The 19,741-nt window shown below is 40.1% G+C and overlaps 2 protein-coding genes across 2 annotated transcripts in view; one reads left to right on the top strand and one right to left on the bottom strand.

Annotated features, from left to right (window-relative positions):
* Positions 1 to 8,890, top strand: part of waplb (WAPL cohesin release factor b) — a 37,279-nt gene extending 28,389 nt beyond the window's left edge. The window contains exons 14-20 of the mRNA XM_042397522.1: positions 634 to 773; positions 875 to 990; positions 1,603 to 1,776; positions 3,373 to 3,589; positions 3,697 to 3,785; positions 4,682 to 4,777; positions 5,475 to 8,890. Of these exons, the coding sequence (XP_042253456.1) occupies positions 634 to 773; positions 875 to 990; positions 1,603 to 1,776; positions 3,373 to 3,589; positions 3,697 to 3,785; positions 4,682 to 4,777; positions 5,475 to 5,540 (898 nt within the window). The 3' untranslated portion in view covers positions 5,541 to 8,890. The remainder of the gene's footprint in view (positions 1 to 633; positions 774 to 874; positions 991 to 1,602; positions 1,777 to 3,372; positions 3,590 to 3,696; positions 3,786 to 4,681; positions 4,778 to 5,474) is intronic.
* Positions 8,891 to 9,395: 505 nt separating this feature from the next.
* atoh1c (atonal bHLH transcription factor 1c) lies at positions 9,396 to 10,161 on the bottom strand. Its single transcript, XM_042398075.1, has one exon. It carries the CDS (start codon positions 10,159 to 10,161, stop codon positions 9,523 to 9,525), a length of 639 nt encoding a protein of 212 aa, XP_042254009.1. The 3' UTR covers positions 9,396 to 9,522.
* Positions 10,162 to 19,741: the final 9,580 nt, after the last annotated feature.

Here is a 19,741-nt window from a genome sequence, read left to right as displayed (position 1 = left end):
ACATACAAGATAATACATCGGCGTTGTGGTTGTTCCACACAAACTGTTATAAATGGACTTTTATTCAGTTTTAAGACACATTTTCATGATAAATTTAGGTGTTTTTTAACTATATCTTTTAGCTGGAAGAAGGATTTTAGTCATTGGACGTCTGGATCTTAAGTTATCAGAGAAATAAACTGGACAAACTTTAGCAGCAGCTCGGCTAACAGCCCCTCCAGGAAGTCCGGTGATGAACACTGGAGTAATCCAATCCCGGAGAAGCCGGTTGTTTAACAACGAAGACAACAACTCCCATGATCCCTTGCTACTTCACACCGTCATCACACTCCGTCTTTTGTTATTGTTTTGATTGGGACCCTAGCAGCTGAAATAACATAGCACCTTGGTTCCAGCACATGTGATAATAAAGGAACACACACATGCTAAAACTCTTGTTTCTGCAGGTGTTTTTCTCAGGAAAAGGAAGTAAATATTGGTGAGAATTCCTGTTTCTCTCATCATGTTGTCGGTGTGGAGCTCTTTACTTGAAACACATCAGTAAGACGACGGGTTTTAGTCCTACTAGTAGTAGTTGGTAGTATTTTTTTAACAGTTTTGTGTATTGAAATCTGTCCTCTACTCTCCTTTCAGGGCGTTGAGTAGGTGCGAGGAGATGATCCAGCGTTACAGCAGGCAGGTGAACTCAGGTGACAGAGCCGTGGTGGGGAAAGCTGTAGAGAACTGTATGAGGGCCATTATAGGAGTCCTGCTCAACCTGACGCATGACAACGGTTAGTAAACACACAGGAGGTCGATTTCATCGGAGCAGATTGTTGAATTGTTCCACAAAGACGACCTGTGCTTGATGTGTTTGATGTGTTTTTGTGTGCAGAGTGGGGCAGCACGAAGACGGGAGAGCAGGAGGATTTAATAGTCACGGCTCTGAACTGTGTTCTCAAAGTCCCTCAGTATCTCCCACAAGAGCAGAGGTTCGATATCCGAGTACTGGTGAGTATAACACACACACACACACACACACACACACACACACACACACTCACTGCTGGGGCCAGAAATCCAAAAATATTGACTCCAGTGTTGCGGAGTGAACAACAGGGCTGCAACTAACCATTATTTTCATTATTGATTCACCTGCCTATTATTGATTAGTCCTAAAATGTCAGAAAATGGTAAAAAATGTCAATAACTTGTCTTGTTTTGTCCCGACCAGCAGTCAAACAGCCAAAGATATTCAGTTTACAATCATAGAAGACTAAAGAAATCAGAAAATATTCACATTTAAGAAGCTGGAACGAGATCGTTTTGTTTTGTTTCTGCAAACAGAACGACAAACAATCACAGTTCCAAGTGTCGCTGCGTCTTTTTCAAAATGTATTTTCATTTTTGTCATTTGATTGTAGTCAGTGTGGAAATAACAATGACATGTGTGGACATGAAGTTCCTGCTGGGATATGTTAATGGAAACCATTAGTCTGTAATGGTTGCTGGGAAGCTGTGAAATGCTGTTACACTTATCACACAGTAACAGGCAAGATAACTCTGTTAACTCTGTGTTTCTGTTTCTGTGTGTGTGTGTGTGTGTGTGTGTGTGTCGTCCAGGGTCTCGGCCTGTTGATCAACCTGGTGGAGTACAGTGCCAGGAACAGGTACTGTCTGATGGAGATGGAGATGGAGGGAGGTCAGGGTCCCTGCGACTCCACCGTCCTGCTCAACCCTCAGCACCAGGACATAGCCAGCACCGGCCCGCTGAGCGCCATCGCTGCACTCGTACAGGTTTGTTTGTACCAACGCTGTATGTGTGCGTGTGTGTGTGTGTGTGTGTGTGCGTCTTGTGTTTTCAGACTACAGGAAGAAGCGGTCCAGATGTTCATAACTCACAGAGGAGGAACCGACCAGTAAACCAGCTGTTGTATCGTTCATCTTAAATTAAAAACCTGCAGACTGTTGCCGCGAGTAATTTAGTTCGTTTGACAATAAAAGGGTCGGATTAACATCTGAGACTGACAGGTATCTCATTGATTGGACGGTTTTGATGATGTCATCCTGCATTATCAGTGCTACATGGATCAATGTGGAGAAATTTGCTGGTTGCAGCTTCTCAAATGTAAGAATCATACATAGAGAAGTCAAAATCACTTCTCTGTCCCTGTTTTATTATTTTATTAATAGTTAAGGTTCAGAGTTGCAGATAGTTTAGTTTAGTTTGTGGAGTTCAGGGTTTTTCCTGCCGTTTCGCTCTGTTTAGTGAAGCACAATCAGCATCAGATTCATTTATGCAGCAGGTGCTGTATGAGAAATATTTCCAGCTGATCACTTTTACATCCTAGACCGTAAATTAATAGTGGTCGTTATCCTCGGCGCTCGTGCTTCGTCTCATCTGTGTTTAGTTCCGCGCTGCCGTGGCGGCTCAGTTTCCCATGAGCGCCATTAAAGCTTCATTTAAATCGAATCATCCGTCTAATTAAATTTGTCTGGTGTTCTTATCCAGACTGACTTCCAGCGAGGTCAAATGTGGAATCAGTTCAACTAGAGAGAAACTAGAACTGTAGAAAAGAGGAGAGACCCAAATGATTTCTAGTAAAAAACAAATCGTCGCCATGGCAGCAATCGCAATCTTGTCTCGACTTCAAGAAGAGACTTTCAGCCACATTTGAACACATGAGACCAAAATATCCACCAAGAAGTCAGAAGACAGAACAGTATTTGTTCAGTGACTGTCAGATTTAATCTGAGGGTTTGGATCCCCGCAAGGGGTCACTGGATTAATGTAAGAGGTCACGAGGTCATCCAAGCTTTCCTCACATTTTCTTTATTTCTTGTGAATTATTGTATTTCATCTCCTCAAGCGGATATCAGTTATTCAAATCAACCAAAATAAATCATCTTTCGTTTAACTTTGCTTTATTTTAAAGGGTCACAAGCCAAAAAAGGTTGGAACCAACATCTAAAAACAACCAACGGGAACATAAAACCAATTAAAGTAGAATAAAATCAAATACAATTAGACAAAACTATAATAGACCAGAAATATACTGTCACTGCAGTAAGAAGACGCTCCAAATGTAACAAGAGAAGATTAATGAATCAAAGGCAGAGGAGGATAAGAGATATATATATATTTTTTAATTTAGATTTGAAAGTAGCAAAGTTGGATCCATTTAAGATCATTAGATGATTGTTCTGAGTGAAGGGACTGTTTCAGATACTGTTCATCAGTCATTTTTCCACTCGTTACCACAGAACTTTACTTCTATCATGTGAAGAATTTGACAATTTTTGACTTTGTGTTTTTGTGTATCAAGGTAAAAGCTAACCGCTACACAGCCTCTGCTAAACATAAACGAACTGTCTTCCTGTCGTCCTCCTCAGCTGTTCCTCCAGCGGGAGCGGGCCGCCGTCCTCGCCGAGGCGCAGACCGATGACCTCATCAAGGAGGCGCCCAAGCCCGCTCTGGACCAGAGTGGAGAGTGGCAGGAGACGGGCGGGGAGATCCAGTGGGTCGCCAAAGACAACGTCTCAGACAAACAGGAAGACGCCAAGAAGAAGGAGAAGGACGAGGAGGACGAGGAGCTGGACCTCAACAAAGGTACGACTACAGCTACTGGTTCTTCGAGATGAGGTCTGTAGATTTTATATTTACTGTAGATAATAATACCTGACAATGTGTCCTCTTCCTCCTCTTCCTCCTCTCAGCTCTGCAGCATGCAGGGAAGCACATGGAGGACAGCATCGTGGCCTCCTACACAGCACTGCTGCTGGGCTGCCTCTGTCAGGGGAGCTCGGTGAGTCTCGCACACACACACACACACACACACACACACACACACACACACACGTGCACACACACACACACTCACTCTACCAGATTGAGGTTAGATAAAGTAATTAGCATCACTGTATCGGCTACAGCGTGTATTGATTGCAGTCCAGTATTTTCTGCTGGACTTTAAGTTCATTAGCTTCAGGTTTGTTCTTTCCCAGCTGTCAGTGAACACACCATCGTGTCATTTCACATCCGCAGCTTCTCTGTTCAACAGCTGCTGGTGCTGATCGGCTTCAACCAGCAGCTGTTATTTTATCCCATCATGTCTTTAGTTTTTATTAATGGTTGTTGGATCAGTTTTCCATCATTACTACTTCAGATCTCAGACACCCAAAATCCAAATTTATACTCCCAGTTGCCACCTTTTGAGGAAATTCACTACTTAAATACAAGAAAGTCAAGAACAGAATCTAAACAATGTGGTCTTTTGTTTAATGACACTTCAGTATTTTCAGCAGTTGTTCATCTGCATTTTTATCATAAATTCTTACATTTTGTGCTGAAATAGACACATAAATCTCATCAAAGCATCCAATCACACTGACACACACATACTGTATATCCAATGTGTTTATATATATATATATATATATATATATATATATACATTATGTACATATTGATACATTCATATAAAACCATAGATGTGAAGTATTACTGTATTCACACATTAGCTATAAATGATAAACCAACACACCAAGAAGACGTCATTTTGATTTGATGTCAGTTTTCAGATTTGGTGTATGTTTTGACTCTCTCTCTCTCTCTCTCTCTCTCTCTCTCTCTCTCTCTCTCTCTCTCTCTCTCTCTCTCTCTCTCTCTCTCTCTCTCTCTGTGTCTATGTCTCTCCACCAGATGAATGTGACTACTGTGAGAGAGAACCTGCCTAAAGGAGATTTCTCCATCATGACAGAAATGCTGAAAAAGTTCCTCAACTTCATGAACCTCACTGTGAGTCACACGTCTTTTATAAACCCTCCTCTGTGTAGCGCGATGTCATAAAAACTCTAAAACTGCCCGAATACTCAAACAAAATCAAACACTGTGAAATAACTCGAAACAAGGAACCAGATAAGTAGACACATGACTTAAAAACAATTTTTTTTTTTTACATTTGCAGCTAAAACACTCAAGGTTTTCCAATAACCTTGTTATGGAAAGTCCTGGAAGAGAGAGAAAACGCTGTAATGAATTTTGAAAAATGACACCAAACGTTCACCTTCGGAGCTTAAACACTTTTTTTTCCAGCGACGGTCATAATTTATTTCATGACGCGTTCGTCTTGCAGTCATGTTACACCTTTTATTAAAACCTTAACGAGTGAAATGTGAGTTAATCAACAGTGAAATCTGAACAAAATGACTTTATTAATGACATCATCTGAGAATTAATTATCATGATGTATGATGTCATGTGATAATGAGTGAATGAACTTGATGAGATGATGAGTTAACAGTTATTAAACTATGAGATGATCTGTGTGTGTATGAACAGGATTGTTGCATGCAGATGGTGTTTCCCTGTGTGTGTGTGTGAGACTGACCTCTGCTCTCTCTCCCTCCCTCCCTCCCTCTCTCTCTCTCTCTCTCTCTCTCTCTCTCTCTCTCTCTCTCTCTCTCTCTCTCTCTCTCTCTCCCTCTCTCCGCAGTGTGACGTCGGCACCGCGGGACAGAAGTCCATCTCCCGGATCATTGATTATCTGGAGCACTGCTAGACACACTCATACTCTCACACACACTCACAAACATCATCACCTCAGCCTCAGTGTATCGCTGGAAACACACACACACATCCTGATCATCATCATCATCTTCCTCTCCATGTCGTGACCAGGATGTCCTCCAGTTAAAGGAACTTTCCACTGGTTTTTTTTTTTTTTTTTTTTTTTTTTTTTTTTATGTCGGAAACTGAATGAAAATCGACTCCTAATTTGACTTAAAATGAACTTTAAATTTCTCCTGACTTAGCGAGACACGATGGCGTCCAAACATCAGAACCCCCACCGGCTCTGATCATATTTTATTTCACCTTTTTATGAAACTTACAGACCGAGTCAGTATTTTATTTTCACCCTTCCTCTATTTATAAAAGTTGCTCAGTTCTCGATCGGGTGCGTTTTTTGCTTTTGATAAATTTCCTTTCAGTTCGACTCCTCTCTCACCTGCCCCCCCCTCCTCCTCCCTCCCTCACCTCTGTGTAAACACGCCGCCTTCCTATCGATCGGTGACAGATTGGAGCGGAGCGGCTGTCTTCACCGGCTCCGTCATCAAAGAGCCGCGATCACTAAAACAACTACCGACCGAGATAATTGGTTTTACGTCTTCGCTTTGAAACCGCCGACCTCCGCTCTCTCACGCTGCGTCCGTCGCCGTCATCTTCTCCTTGTTTTTTTGCAGCTTTGACCTCTTGTGTCTTGTCTGTCGAAATGAGACTGTTCACGGCGGAGAAATCAAAAGTATTGATCCTTTTTTTTTTTTTTTTTTTCCACTCTCAAGACCACAGACGTGGCAGGAGTTGAGACCCTGAATGGTTGTAAGTGTTTGCATGAGGTCTGTTTTTCATCTATGTATATATATATATATATATATATACACACTTTATAAATAAGAGCTCCTCTGCAGCACACCGGCTGATTTTAAATCGGTCGTTCCTCTCGCGCCGCCGCTCGTCAACAACACGTCTGAGGGCTAAAATGAAAACGACCCTCGAGTTTGTTAAAGCTCTCTGGAACTTTGAGAAGGAAAAAGTAGAAACTTTCTCCCCTTTGAGAGAATCGATTGTCCTGTCGCTCGACATCAAAGCTCTTTGTGTCTCGGTGGGACCAGAACCTGTCCTCCTTCAGCTTCTTTCAATTACGGCGGCGTGTGTGTGTGTGCTCCCCGCTCGGGAAAAAAGAACCTTCAATTACAGCACAAAAGCAGCTGAGACGCCCCGGTCTGAGAGGTGAAGACGAGCTGCTTTCATTCAGTTTGAACTAAACCACCGGCGGAAACACGTTTAAAAGTTTCACTCCATAGTTTTTTCTCCCTTTTTCGGTTGTTTTTGTCGAACTCGTCTCAACTTTATGAAAAAAAATCCTCCTCGAATCCTTTTGCAACATCTGTTGTTTCAAATATCACAGGAAAGAGTTTTTCTGCTGTATTTTTACGTCTCCATTGGCCTGCGTTGTTGTTCCCAGAATGCATTTCAGCAGCACCGAGAGAAGAGAGTAGGTGCTGGAAATTTGTAAATTGTAGAAATTGGTGCGTTTCCTCCTTTCTGCTGGATTTCTTGTGATGATTGTGACGACTAAAAGAGGAAATTTAAAAGCTTCTCTTTTCTTTTGCGGATGTTTACATCTCTAAATTATTTTCGGATATCAAATATCTGGAAGAGAGGAAACATTACATGAATCAGCAACAGTTTGTCAAAAAGATCTGAGGAGATTTCTCCTTTTTTTTCCGTTTTTTGTTCCTTTTGCGATACCTCCCTTTATAAAGGACTTAGAAGTTGTAACTAATGGCTTTATTAATATTAGTCAATCATTTATTAACACTTTGTAGGTCAGTTGTAAACATGAGTAAGAAAATATGTGCTGCCACGTTGTGTAAAATCTATCTGCCTCCAGCATGACACTTATACTCTCTGACATGCTTATAAATGTTATTATAAAGGTTATTAAAAAGGGTTTTTTATATAATAACCCGAGTCTGTAGTTGTAAATGTTCATAAGATAAAAATGTCTTGTAAAGAAACCTCCTGTAGGCAGTCCAGACTTTTCCCCAAAGCTTAAGTGGTTTTAGCTTAAAAGTCAAAGTTAAAGTTAAAGTGTTGCTCCAGCAGTAGTTTGAGAGTCTCATAAGTCTGGTTAAAGTTAGATTTAACTAAAATCTGTGCAGCGGAGACCGAGATGTTCTGACTTTTTTAGTTTTTATAATATGGATCAAACTCCAGAAACACTGGATCCTACATTTCCCATAATGCAGCTGGACGGTTTTTCCTAAATGCTCCTTTATTTCAAACCTCCAGTTTGTAACTCAGACTTTCTTTCCGTTTAACGTTTTTTTTACGCTTCAAGCTCAAACTGAGATAACCTTCATGACATCACTATGACATCATCACTATGACATCATCAGGGCGACTTTTTATTCCACAGACATAAATATCACTCCTGTAAACTGAACTTCATATGTTCATGGAGGGATTTAATGGCTCGTAACTAATTAATAAAGCATTAGTGAGCTAATAACATTATTAAAGCCATTAGTTAGAACTTATAAGACATTTGTAAAGGCTGCTTTTTTTTCTGCGTTTACCTTTTAATTCGGCACGTTGGAGACGAGCTGTCGGGGTGAAACACGGAGGAAGGATGTTTAAAATGAGATGTTACTTTTAAAATAATCCTCGACGCTTAAGTTTAAAATAGGATAATGTAGGATAAGGTTTTGATGCTTTTCCCAAAGAGAGTGTTACTCTTTTTTTTTTTTTTTTTTTTAATGATCATTTGACACCTTCGTCTGAGCCAAAATCACCTTTTTTTTTTCAAAATGTTTCCGTTCTTTAACTTCTCCAAAGTGTTTTGTCATCAAGGCGGAAAAGAAAACAAATGTTTGTGTGTCTTTGTTCCTGCAGAATGTCTGTAGATGTTTAGTTTGTGTTTTCTGAGATAATCCACGGTGGGACGAATTCGCTGTTTAGACTCGGGGGGGAAAATTAAGATTTAATTCAGTTTCTTTCTTTTTTTTTTTAAAAATTTCATTTCTTTCGGACAGTTTCATCTGCAGTTAAAAGTTGGAAGCACGTTTCATCAAGCATGTTCATTCCGTTGTTTTGTGCTTGTCTGTTCCTCTGTGATCATTAACACACACACACAGTCTCTCATTCACACACAGTTTTACCCTCACACTCCTTAAAAAAAAAACAAAAAAACGTTTACAAGAGCTTTATTCACAGACGTCTGGAAGAATAAATGGAAGAGCTTTTTTTTGTACATAGTTCTTGTACATACATTGATTTCCTCATGTAGGAGGAGAGGCTGATGGGTAATTTAGGGTTGGGAGGGATTGTGGGTGGGGTGAGAGGGATGGGGGGTGGAGGTGGGGGGGTTAAATTTAAATTTAGACCTGTAGACTCTACTTTTCTGAATCTGACTCTATTTTTCATTTTCTAAAGCCTTTTCTCCCGGTCGTGTTGTTGTTTTGGACAGACGGACAGAGAGCTTCTTAACAAGCCAACTGCAGGAAAACTTGATCTTTGTACCAATTTGCAGACTGATGTCTTTGGTTACCTGTACATAATTTTAAAATAATAAAAATTGCTACTTTCAGTACCTTCTGTCTTTCTCTTTGTGCTTCTGTTTTGTTTAATTTCATAAAGAATCCATATTATTGGAAGAGATGATGTGTGTGTGTGTGTTGCTTTTTAAAAGAAAAACCTTCTTGGTCTTGATGAAAACATCAGAAAAACAGGCTTTTGGCAAAAAATATATATTTTTACTGGATGTATGTACAAATACAGTTTTAGACACAAAGGCTACATTATATTTTAGCAGTAAATTAAACACAAACACATTTTCATTAAAAACAAACATGACCTGATGAATCTTGGAGCTTAATGTTTTTTTCTGACAGCAGGACAAAATGAGTCTAATTAATACAAACAGTGATGTAGGAAAGTAGAAAAAGTCTAATTTTTAAAATGCATTCAATGTTTAAAAGTCACTTGGTCCCGTTCGTTCTCTCCCACATGTCCTCATCATATCTCCTCTGCTCCTCCTCTGTGCGCACCGGGCCTCCGCCGCTTTTCCCGGTGTGAAAGTCCCTATCTGGTCCCGGTGGCTCCCCTGCCAGCAGTGCGGGCCCCTGTGAGGGCGGAGCGGCCCCCGGGGGCCGCGGTGCGCGGGCCGGCACCGAGGCGCCCTCTTGGAGCAGCTCGCTGAGGGTGGCGATGTAAATCTGCGCCATTTGGAGAGTCTCGGATTTGGAGAGCTTCTTGTCGCTCTCCAGGTTTGGGATGACGCTCCGGAGTCGGTCGAAGGCGACGTTGAGCCCCAGCATCCTCCTCCTCTCCCGGGCGTTGGCTGCGAGTCTCCTCCGTCTCTGCGCCCGCTCCAGAGCGCACTTGTCCGGCTGGAGGTAGTGCAGCGCGCCGCCTGCGGGGCCCAGCCGGAGCTCCACTATGGCGCACGGAGGGTCTCGGTGGTCGCAGACGCCTCTGGTGCGCTCTGTCTTCGGTCGCTCCTGCGCGCGGCTCCGCTGCAGCAGAGCGTGGATGTCGGTGTGGAAAGGCGCCGGGGCCACTCCTCCCTCCGGGTCCACTGAGATGAAAGGCGCAAAGAGGCTTTTACGCGGCGGCATCGCTCCTCTTCTTCACTCTGAACAAACTTGTGCCAAAGACCAGAAGCGACCACTTCACTGAGAACTTCAACAAAGTAACACACGTTAAACTTTCTCCACTTTGATGGGTGAATTTATGGACAGGGCAGCCGCGGGCACGCGCAGTGCGTGCTCCGGGGGCGTGGAGAGGGTCGTGTGCTGCCTAATGAACAGAGCCAGAGTCCACTGCAGGAGGTCTATTAACCAAGTTCATCAAAAGAGGATTAGAAGCGTCTCAGTGAGCTGCTGTGGGCCTGACGCACGGAGGCGGCCAAGCAGAAGAGCAGCGCGGCCGAGCAGGGAAGGAAGGATGAGATCAGTGGTGTGGTGCATGCATACATTCAGAGGAGAGATCAGTATAACCTCTGCAAAGTTTTAACAGAGTCACCAAACACACTATGATCAAAAGTCTTTACTCGATAAGTTCATTTGCATGATGAACCTCGTTTCATTTTTGACAAAACTACAGAAGTGCTGCAAAAAGATTTGTAAAGAAACAACTAATTACACTTTATATTGGTGCTGTGGACTTGTATCTGAGACTTCCTTAAGAAAAAAACTGATCATTGTAATATTCAGCAAAAGTAAACAAAAATATGTTAAAATTGACTTCAGCTCCCCAAAAAAGCTAAGAAATAGAAAAGTTAGAAGACTTAAGTGTGTTTGTGTGTGTGTGTGTGTGTGTTATACAGCACTTATTTAATTGTTCTTACTCTTTATGGAGATGTCCATCGGTGCTAAATATTAAGTTAAATTCACCTTATTATGATTTAGATTACTTCTGTGGTTCTTCTATAGACTTGTCTGTAGTATAACTTAATTAGTAGTAGTATAACTTTAATTTAAAATTCATTTTGAATCTGCATCTTTTAAATTACTTTTTTAAAGGGCATTTTTTATTTTTAACCTTCGTTTCCTTAGTTACCTTTCCTTCAGGGCCGCAGCGTCCTCAGCGTTGTTTTTATATATTTTTAAGATAAGATATAATCTTTACTGACCTGAGGGAGATTTGTTTTGACAGCTTGTACATATATTTTGATTTATTTTTTATGTAGTTCAAGGCTTCAGCATTTCTCTCCTTCATACACTTGTGTTCCCGGCAATGTGGAGAAAGTTTGGAGTCAACATTGAGACCTTCGTGTTTTGAAACATTTACAGAAAGTACAATTTTAACAATTAATGTAATAAATAAATTATGAACAAAGAGCCTTGTGACTTATAGGGGTTAAGACTATTGTTGCATCTCTCTCTCTCTCCTTCATTTCCTGTCCGTCTCTCTACTGTTGCTATTTAATAAAGGCATAAAAAGTACACACACACACAAAAAAAATCCAACTAATATGAATAATTCTGCATGAGGAGGAACTTCTAGTGTGACTTTAATATTTCTAAAATCTTGGCAGGAGCTCTGCTTTCTTTAAACCTTCACTTATAATCCCGCTCTGTTGGATCTCATATCTTTTTTTTTTGTCATCTAAAGCACTTTTTAATGTAGTTTGGAAAAGTGCCACTTAAATAAATCAAAGTTTCATCCGGTAATAGATGTCTTTCAACAACATTTTGCAGATGTAACACTTTCTCTGTGTCCTCTACAGATTTTTGTTGTGACATTTGTCTCATACATTAAAGCTCATCATCTCATCAGTGGGATTCTTGTTTTTAAGGTTAATTAAAAGCGTTGCGGCTCCCTGAGGTTAAAGCCCGATGATGACTGACAGTAACTGGCAGTCTCGTATCCTTTGGACGGACTCTAATGGGATTTAGCAGCGTGTCCTGGTCGCCGTGTGCCAGCACTCTGCCAGGCACGGCCTTTACAAACGCCACAGCGTGGCACCAAACTGGCATAAAGATGGCTGCGTGACACACAGAAACATAATAGACTCCTTATGGCCAGGAGGACCCTCGCTGTCCGAGGCTGCGGGTTCGTTTCTTTTTATTCTCCAATCTGGAGCACGTGGGGAGGTTTGGCTTCACGGCTCAGATGACAGTTGTTGGCACGCTCCGCTTTATTAAACCCAATGAAACGGCTCATTGCAGCCAGCGGACGGACACGGGCCGCAGATCAAACCCCTCACGCCGCCATGACAGGCCCATACAGATGACACCTACACAACTGTTTAGTCTTCTGGCCACATGGGACCTTCTGTTCCTCAGAGTTTTAAAAGTCACAAGTTTGTTGGAGTTCTTATGCAAACTTCATCAAGTTGCAGATCAGTTTTTAGAGGCCTGAGATGAGTGTTGTTGTAATTTCAGCTCATTTTACGTTACTGCTGACCATCTTTCAGAGCAGATCATAGTTTTGTCGGTTTTTGATCTTGTGTTTGTTCTATATCAGGAGCCACCGATCACAGATTTAAGTGGCTTGGTTCTACAGTTGGTGTGTGGTTAGTCAGTCCTACACTTTGGTCCAGTCTGAAATATCTCAACAACTATTAGATGAAATGCAGTGAAATTTTGAACAGAACATTCATGTTTCCCAGAGGATGAATCTGACGTTAATGATCTCCTGACTGGTGAGATTGGTCTGTGGTTGTGAGTGAATCAACAACTTGGTTCAGACATTCAAGCCTCCCTCAGGATGAGTTATAATCACTTTGGGGATCCTTTAAATTTTCATTGAGCACCATCATCAGGTCAAAATGTTATTTTGTCCAATACTTTGATTTATTTCCAAATACCTGCGAACTAAAGACATTCCGATCAGCCTCAGCTGTACCTTGTGTTTTGTGCTAATTAGCAACATGCTAACACTCTAAACTAAGCTGGTGAACATTGTACTTGCTTAACATCAACATGCTCTCATAGTTTTGTTGCATCACGTCTGCTTTTTTGTTAGATGTTGAATGCGGCACTTGTAACTGCTTTACCACATGATTACATACATTTGTCAACTTTATACTTATATATTCAGAGTTATTAAAGGTACACTGTGATCTGGTGTAGCCCCGCCCACCACCTGCTACCCATCTCAAGATGATTGACAGGTTTGTTTATGAGGAATGTTCAAACGTAACTGCTCCATTAGAGGTTTGATTTGTTCATCTTGGATGAAGTTAACTGAGTGGAAACATGATTAGCACTCGTGTGATTGGCTCAGTGCCAGTTATTTGATTTTACTCATGATTTGGTTGGCACCATTGCTGCGTTCACGTCATACGAGATGGATGGTAGAGACGGGAAGGAAGGATTCCCATGTTATCACTACTCAACTCAAGATGGTTGTATGTTTTCAGTGAGGGTTTAAAACACTGTGAACTGACTAATCAACACTACATCCAATAAATTTAAGTTTCATTACCTTGAATGTCGGACTTTGGGTTACGTGATTTTCTGCCACTTCGGCTGAATTTAACAGAGCTTTCAGAAAAAAACTTGGATGACATGAACGGTATTTACAAGTCATGGACTGCAAATTATGGATAGTCTGATATAACACGGTTACACAAAGCTGGGCAGTAGTTCATTTAAAGCTGATGAAATGTATGAAAATGATGAACTGTTAAGTAATCAATCTTACATAATTTACCTACAAATGGACTCAAATATAACTAAAATTAATTGTTTCAATCCAACTATACAATGTGAACATATTTTCATACATTTCAGTGTTTAAATGATAACCTTTAGTTGAATATATTTAGTTTTTCCTCACAGTCTCCCAAACAACAAATCCTGGGTTGTCTCAAATCATCATCAATTAAATCAAACAAACAGTTACCGAACATAGAAAGAACAGGGCCCAGGCCTCTATATTCATATATGAGTGGCTGAGAAACAATGACAACGCAGATTTTAAGCAGTCTTCTGCTGAGGAAATAAAAAGTAACCGGACTAGTTAGTGGTTAGGAAAGGTCAGGCTTCAGTTGTTAACACGCTCCGCTTTATTAAACCCAATGAAACGGCTTGTTGCAGCCAGCGGACGGACACAGGCCGCAGATCAAACTCTCACTTTATCACCTCTTTCATCCAATGAGTCAGCGAGGCAACAAAGAGACGAGTTTGCAGCCGTCATCCATTTCCATGCTGGTGGTTTAGCATGTTTTAGCCTTTTTAATGTAAATCATGTAAAATTTACGGTCCAGGACTGTGTTGCACCAGCTGTTCATAAATCCAATAAGTTTGTGTGTTAAGTCATTTTCTAAAGTTTTTAGTAACTACTAATTTCAAACTAGTGATTTACTAAATCAGGTTGCACCATTAAAACTAAAGAAATGTCTCAGCTTGTCCAGTGGATTGGAAATGTGTTTTACTTCTTTGGGGGAGATGTCAATCAAAGACAGTCTATACAGGCCCACACACTCCTGAGTAGAGGTCTAATCAAGCAAAATAGGCAAAAACATCTCTGTGGGTCTATCATTAGGGGCCTTTAAACTGGGAGAAGTAGAAGAATTTAAAAATATATTGTTATGACCCGGCCTAGGAGAAACCTTGGTGCAACATGAAAATGACACTCCCTCTTCTCAGCTCCAAGAAGAAGAAGAAGAAGAACAACAAGAACATCCCAGACAGCAAAAGCCAAGTGTTTTACCTTGTTGGTGTTGGTGCTCGTCTGGCTCCTGCTGGGCTCTCTCCTCCAGTAGATGTGATCATGGAGGTGAGTTGGCACATCACTCTACTTAACTACAACACAATTTGACTGAACTGAACACTGAATAAATTAGTTCATCTCTTGAAACTGCTGAACATACCGATGCTTCCCTTAAAGGATAGAGGTTTTACAATTTTTCTCTCCTCGCTGTAATCATTCCTCCTGTTCATACTGGCTGCTAAAAGATCCTTCAAATGTGCTTTCAATTCAAGTGATGGAGGCCAAAATCCACAGTGTATCCACACAGTCATTTAAAAGTTGATGTGAAGCTTATATGATGCTTCAGCAGTCTGAGTTAGTCATATCAAGTGGATATCTGACACATTTACAGTCTTTTTAGCATCAAATTCCCTCTTTGTGTTTCCTCAGACAGTGTTTCCCTGTTTCCCCAAAGAGTGGGACCGAACATAGAAAGAACAGGGCCCAGGCCTTTATATTCATACATGAGTGGCTGAGAGACAATGACAACGCAGAGGTGTCACCAACAAGACTGTAATGTTGAAAGATATCTACTTGATTTGACATTTGGACGGCTGAAGCATCACATTAGCTTAGATAAACTTTTAAATACATTTTTGCACAGAAGCAGTGCATTATGAAGAGATCTTTTAATGGCCAGTATCAACAGGAGGAATGATTATAACCAGAAAAATCTGTTTCAGTGTTCATTTGGGCTCCTGATTGTTGTTTTAAGACAGTTTTGAACATTTGTGAACCTGTCCTTTTAAATAAACAACTTAGTTTCTACTCTGCATGCTCATATGCATAACAGCTTTTCTGTTTTTACTGCACAATAGCACAGTAAAGTTGACATTACTACAAAAAATCCCTTATGAATTGTTTAATGAAGTAATGAATGAGGGTTATATCTTGATAAAATATCAGGTTGAAAGTAGAAACTTTGGCATCTTTAAAATCAACAATTTGCAAAATGTTGTTACACTGAGTTGTTTAGTGTTTCAGTAGTTTACTGAAGGTGTTTAAATGCATCACTGTGTAATAAGCAACATTTTATTTTTCTGAAGGAGTTTGAACAGTTACTGCAAACTGTATCGGTTTGCTTGTAAATCAATCATTTCAGGCCTGAATAACATCCTGAACACCACCTTGTGGAGCAGCTGTGGCTCACGAGGTCGAGTGGGTCGTCCACTAATCTGAAGATCGGTGGTTCAATTCCTGGCTCCTCTACGGTCCACATGTCAAAGTGTTCTTGGGCAAGATACTTAACCCCAAAATTGTGCCTGATGGCTGTGCCATCAGTGTGTGAATGGTTAGTTTCCTCTGATGGGCAGGTTGGGACCTTGCATGGTAGCCCCTGTACCCATTCAGTGTGTGAATGAGTGAATGTGATTTGTAGTGTAAAAATGCTTTGAGTGGTCAGAGGACTAGAAAGGTGCTATACAAGTACAGTCCATTTACCTCATTTTCTAATAAATTCTTTCTCATCTCTACTGCCCTACAGAGGATCAACAAGAGGGGGCTAGTATAATACAACTGGCCTAACACATTTACATAGAACTTTAAACCAGTTTGTCATATAAATCAATTCATAATCATCTTCCTTTTTTTTTTTTTTACAGACTCTGTTGTGTGATCAAACATAGTTTAAATTCATAGTGGAAGGTCACAGTTTCCAGTGATACTTTCTACTGTACTGTGCATGTTGGATTTTTATGTCATTAAGACTCAGTGAAGTGTTGAAACAATTCAATGTATATGTACACATCATACATATAGTAAGTGATACTATTATATAATTTGGATGTTTTTTCCCCACATTGAAACAAGGTTAAAAGTCCCCGTCAGTCCAAACCTCAGTGACCTGCACTGAGAGTAACTGTCTCTGTCTTTACTCAACATACCAGACTCTCTGGGTCACACTGGACAGGCTCTGTAACTAAACTAACACATTGTTCAAATTCAAATTCTTAGCATCTTATCACTTATTGTAATACATTTAAAACACTTTAAATCTTACTTCTGGTCATTTTCATTGAGTTGTATTTATATACGACCGGTTTGATAACACCATACAAGGAACGCTGAAAGCAGGTAAACGACCTCATTGTGACTGTACTGAAAACTGAAGACCTAGATATGGTTTCATATCGTGAGTGTCACCACAAACTGAAACCTTAGAATGAACATTGATAACCTACAGTTCCTTTACAAGAGTCTGAAAATGCCTTAATGTGATACTGAGCTAATTTAGTGAAAATTACAATAAATAATTTGTGTACTTACTGCAAATGTGTTGCATTTAATTACCACCCATGATTCATAACATTACACATCCTTTATTTGATTTAAAGGGGGAAAAAATAGCATTTAACACATTATATATTAATTTATTATTATTATTATTCACCAGTATGTTCCATGTTTTGCCTCCATATGGATGTATGCTGGCAGATGCTGACTGTTGCATGATTGCCACTGAGGGGAGGTGCCTTTGAATAAGGGGTCAGGGCCATCTTATAGGGAGTCTACAATCAATGGACAGACTCTTCTAGAGACAGAAGAACCAGAGAGTGAGCCTGAGCAGTGATAGCCCCCCCAAGGCTAAACAGACAAAGAAAAAACAAGCACTACCTTGAAACCGCAAGAGGAAAATCCAAGGGAGACATCATAGTACCCACACTGTTTTATTGATTGATATGAGAGATCTGGGAAGAACAATGCAGAACACATAAGAACAAACACTCTTTTATATTATACTTTTCCATCAGGGGGTTATTGGGAGAATTCAAGTTATAGCAGGAAAACTTTGAACACATTAACATACACTGCAGTAAACTAGTTGCTGTAAAAATCTATGTATACAGATCAGAATTCTCCTCTACAACTACATTTAGGATTTTCTTGAAATCTTTGCTGCTGCTGTTTCAGGTAACACCAAAACAATATAAGATGCTAAAATCTATTCTAGGTAAGCTGCGTATGATGTTGTAGCTCATTTACACAATTCAATATTCTTCTGCCTTAGAGAAAACATATCGTATCCTTCCTTTGTAGGTTTTCAATGATTTATCAGTAATTTTTGTCTGATGACAACAGAGGTGGACTAGAGACATTAGCACATGTAATCAATAATACAAGTCAAAGCTAATTACATGCAGAGGAGACAAAAAGCAGCCCTGACAGAATCCAAAATGTTTCCTTATCAAGAACTCTGGTTGTTGCTCCAGTATGAAAGATTTAAAATGCAGCAGACAGAAAGAGTCAGACTGATGAGCTTTGCTGTTGAAAAATCATGTCACAGAGGAGAGCGAATCATCGCGGACATAAAAATGGAAAGTAAACATTGTTGTTGAGTTTCAAATAAAACTCTTCAGTAAGAAGATAAAACCTTGAAATGAAAGATTTTCAGTGTTATTGATGTCTGGCAGGTCAGATGTCAATAATTATATCTCTGACTGCGTTGGTGTCTGTGTGTAATTTTTAATGTTTCATATTTATTTCAGCATCTTGCATCATGGACCACTGAGCTGATAAATGCTTAAAAAAAGCATTTTTTTTTCACCATTTTTTGAGGGAAAATGTCTGCTTGAAAATCCATCAACCAATATTTCATGTTTTTGAAATTTTTTTCTAAAATTTCCATTTATATGCAGAGTATTATCACTTTTACTGAGCAGTGAAAACTGAAACTTATATTTCTTAACTTTGCATTTGAAACCATACAAATCATTTATAGTAATTAATTCATATGAAAGGCCTTTTCCCTCCTCTGCATGGTGGCAGCATTACTGGAGAACAAGAAAATGATTAAATCAAAGAAGAGCATGTACACACATGTTGAAACTCGTTAAATAATGACAGTTTTCTACAGCTCTGATCATTGATTAGATATGATATGTACTGTAGATTTAGTGTTTTTTACACAGTCTGACTGTCTGGAATGCTACTGAAAGTTAAATGTTGAAATTCATTTATTTTTCATTTTACTGACATTCTGAAACTTTTCTTTCATTCGTTCATGCTAGTCCTAACCCAGATGTTGCTGCAGCTGTCTTCTACTATGATACACAACAGAATAAACCCAACATCAGTCATCCCTAACACTCGTTGTCAAGTCGGATCATTATTGGGTTGATATTACGTCGTCTGAATTTATCAGAGTCCAGACACAACAAGGTTAAATGCCTCATGTTAGCTGCTAAAAGTTGCTCTTGAACATACAGTTAAGACTCAACCTGGTGGTCACCTGAACACCGAAATGGTTCCTTCAAAAAATGTACACATCACTGTTCACTTAAACTTGTTTCCCAATCTGACGTGGTTATAGTTTAGGTACAAAAACAACCTGGTTAGAGAAACATCACAGTTTTGGTTAAAAGAAACCAATGTTGACTTACAGTAGGAAACAGGAAGTGAACAGTGGTCTCCTGAGGTAAAAGTCTGGCGTTTTGCTGAACCGTCCGTACGCCTCAATAATAATAAATGTCACCTGACTTCATCCTTTGCTCCCAACAGACAAGAGTCATAATTCCTTGTTACTTGAATATAAACATTTGCCAATTTTTTTTGACATTTGCTGCTATTGCGATGTATTAGCTTTTGGAAATACACACCTGTTCACTCTTCTTTTGCTTTCATCTGCTTTGATTTTCAAAGCCTCACTGGTCAGTCAGTTTTTGCCTGACAGTCACCAAACTTCATTTGCTAACTCAGGTCAGGCCATCAAACACATTATATGGTGCTTTGACCCCCACTTGCCTTTTTGTCTGGAGGACTGGAAGGACTTTATCTGGACTTGAGGTATCATTGTTACACTTTATTTTAATGTGAGTTCATATTTGAAGCTCCAGGACCAGACATTGTACCATTATCATTATTTTGGGGCTCCAATCTAAAATCTTGCCAAGAGCACCCATATTGTCTCAGTCAGGAGTCTGTGTTCCTTATTAAAAAAAAACAAAACTACCCAACCATCTGGGACTGTGATGTTCTGCTTTCTTTGCACTTGTCAGT

This window comes from Thunnus maccoyii, chromosome 20 (assembly GCF_910596095.1).
Source record: "Thunnus maccoyii chromosome 20, fThuMac1.1, whole genome shotgun sequence".
In the NCBI taxonomy this organism is placed as follows: domain Eukaryota; kingdom Metazoa; phylum Chordata; class Actinopteri; order Scombriformes; family Scombridae; genus Thunnus; species Thunnus maccoyii.
This window is presented reverse-complemented; position numbering and strand designations above follow the sequence as displayed.

Bases quoted from the DNA above. Each gene is read 5' to 3' on its own strand.
- atoh1c (XM_042398075.1), bottom strand. From the start codon at position 10,161: ATGCCGCCGCGTAAAAGCCTCTTTGCGCCTTTCATCTCAGTGGACCCG.